Source organism: Hippoglossus hippoglossus, chromosome 5 (genome assembly GCF_009819705.1).
Source record: "Hippoglossus hippoglossus isolate fHipHip1 chromosome 5, fHipHip1.pri, whole genome shotgun sequence".
NCBI lineage: Eukaryota > Metazoa > Chordata > Actinopteri > Pleuronectiformes > Pleuronectidae > Hippoglossus > Hippoglossus hippoglossus.
The window spans coordinates 3,679,726-3,682,738 of NC_047155.1; the positions used below are offsets into that span (position 1 = coordinate 3,679,726).

The following is a 3,013-nucleotide window of genomic DNA, read 5'->3' on the forward strand; positions in this document are numbered from 1 at the left end:
CATTACACTGACTTTTTCATTTCAGAAAACATCTTTTAAAACATCTGTTTGATTTAGAAAAAGTCAAAGTTCACCCATGAACGGCACAAAACCAAAAGCTGTGAGTGTTTAAAGGCCAGAGAAGCTCTTTATAAATACAGAGTCCGATGGAGAACGATGAAATAAACTGAGAGAGTTCATAAGAGTTTTCATGCAGCTCAGTTCAAGTTCACTGACCAGTGGTGAAGCTGTGAGCTGCTGTTTCCCCCTGGGGGCGTCGAGTGGAACTGCAGCTGGTGCAACACTGGTGCAACAGACCAGAAACACACACACACACACACAGACACAGATTTGTGCAGAGTCACTGTGAGTCATTGAGCAGCTGAAATACAAACACAAACACAAACACACACACACTCTCTCTCCCTCTCTGAGAGAAAGTGGTAGACGAGAGAGAGAGAGAGAGAGAGAGAGAGAGAGAGAGAGACAGAGAGAGAGAGAGAGAGAGAGAGACTCACCTTCAGTCGAGGGTCAGTCTGACTCACTGTGACATGATCAGTGTGTATGTAACAGTGACTAAGTACCTTTGATACGATCTCTCTCTTTGTGTGTGTGTGTGTGTGTGTGTGTGTGTGTGTGTGTGTGTGTGTGTGTGTGTGTGTGCGTGTGTGTGTGTGACTTAAACTGTGACAGATTACAGTAAATAATATATTTAATCAACATTAATAAATGGACCAATGTTATTTAAAGAAAAAAAAACAATAACACAATAACATGTGATTTACCAGATGGAGGTGTGTGTGTGTGTGTGTGTGTGTGTGTGTGTGTGTGTGTGTGTGTGTGTGTGTGTCCCTCGCCTCCCAGCTGCTGCCCCTGAGCGTCATGTGTCTCTGATGACCACAAACAGCAGGTGATGCAAAGAAAGAACAGAGGTTGAAAGAAGAGAAAGAAGAAGCTCAATGAGTCACTGAGGTGATGAAATGGAGAGAGAGAGAGATAAAAGAGACAAAGAGAAAGATAAAGAGATGAGTCACTACATCTCTCGCTCTGATATCCGTTTATCCTTCCCACAGTGCGCAAAACGCATGCAACGCGGAGCCGTGTGCCCGCTCACCGTGTTATATTTACATTTCGACTTAAAAAAGTTCAAAACTCGGTTTCTGTTTTATAGATTTTATAATTTTTATCACAATATTAAAATCACATCACTAGGCTGCTGTTGAATAAACACTTTTACAGACAGAATCATTTTGGCTTCATCACATCAAACAGACAAATGTTCATATATGTTGGATTATTTCATATGTGAACAGACTTTATGTGATTGAACATGAATCATGTCTCATGTGTGAGTTTTAATAAAGTTTGTTGAATGTGAACAATGATCAGCTGTTATTGATAAATGTGGATCTTCATCAGTTTGCTCGACTTCATGGATCCACACAAAATCTAAATGATAGAAAACCCTTTCCATGAAAGTAAAAAACAAACCGAAGATAAAGATCAGAAAATAATCAAATCTTTTTACACACGTGGAAATAAAAATGAGTGAGAAGTAAAAGGAGAAATAAACAAAGCTTTAGAATAACGAGTTTAACATTTAAATTCAGCAGATTTCTCTTAGTAGAAATAAACATGATTAATAAAATCTTTATCTCTAACTGCTCTGATCCAGCGTCACAGAGACATTCACAGGTAACAGCTTCAAGTGATCTATATTGTTAAAGTATGGAAACATCTTCTGAGTGAAAGTGTGTGTGACGGTTTGAATGTGTGTGTTAGTATCAGGATCAGAGAACGACAGTTCTCCTCTGTTCCAGTCCAGTTTCACTCTGATCCTCTGGATCTTCTGCAGAGAGAGATCAGATGATGCTGATAGTGACACTGCACGGTCTCTAACTAACAATCTTCTAATACGTTCCATCACATTGATTCTCTTCCTCTGGACAAGCTCTTCTCTTACACCCAGTGTCCAGTTTGTACTGTCTCCAACCAGGACGTCCCAGCTGTGAGTCCCTGAGTTAAAACCCTCAGATCCCAGGACTGAGATGTGTTTATCAAACCTCTCTGGATTGTGAGGAAGCTTCTGTTTCTCTCCTCGTCTCAAACTGGTCAGATCTTCAGACAGGACGAGTTCTGGATGAGCAGAGTTTGGGTCCAGAATCACAGGACTGTAGGAGACCACGTCCTTCATCTTGTTCCATATGTTGAAGGTCAGGTTGCCCAGATGTTTGGCCTCGTCTATCAGAGCTCCTGAGGCCAGCTGTGGATCACCCAGCAGGGAGCGCTGCTGGACTCGTTCCACTGCAGCCTTGTAGTTGAGCAGGAACGAGATGTCTTCAGCTCTCAGCTCGTCCTCTGTGGTTCTGATTGTGTCTGAAAGAGCCGTTATGTCTCTGCTCAGAGACTCAATCTTCTCCTTCATCATCTGACTCTTCTGCTCCTCTTCCTCCCTCAGTGCAGCCATCCTGGCCTCCTCTTCCTCCTCCAGAAACCGATGAAGCTTTTTAAACTGTGCCTTGATCTGCGTCTCTGTGAGTCCGGCCTGGACCTTAATGTGTTCTGCTGTTTGTTCAAACTCTACTTTAACACGTTCAAAACACTGTAACTTCTTCTTCAAGGGCTCCAGAGTTTCCTGAAGCTGCTTCTTGTGTTGTGGTGCAGCTTCATCGATGGGTCTGAATCTGTGGTCGCTGTGTTTTTCTGAATCTCTGCAGACGAGACACACTGGCTGCTGATGGTCCAGACAGAAGAGTCTGAGTTTCTCTGAGTGCTGACTGCAGAGAGCATGTGAAGAGCTCTGATCTCTCTCCTGTAAGAAGGTCTCACACAGGTTCTTCAACACCAGGTTACAAGGTGGTTCTGACCTTGAAGATCTTCTCTTACAAAGTGGACACACTTTTACTTCTTTGTCTTTCCACCAGCTCTTCACACAGTCTTTACAGAAGCTGTGGCTACATGACAGAACGACAGGATCTCTGAAGACATCATGGCAGATGGAACAGCAGAGATCCTCTTCTAATCTGGAAGCCAT

The 3,013-nt window shown here is 42.9% G+C and overlaps 1 protein-coding gene across 1 annotated transcript; it reads right to left on the bottom strand.

The window, feature by feature from the left end:
- Positions 1-1,657: 1,657 nt before the first annotated feature.
- LOC117761015 (nuclear factor 7, brain-like) lies at positions 1,658-3,013 on the bottom strand (the record flags this gene model as incomplete). The annotated part of the gene is made up of 1 exon (XM_034584563.1): positions 1,658-3,013. A coding segment is annotated over exon 1 (1,356 nt), but the record flags the coding sequence as incomplete, so codon positions are not given.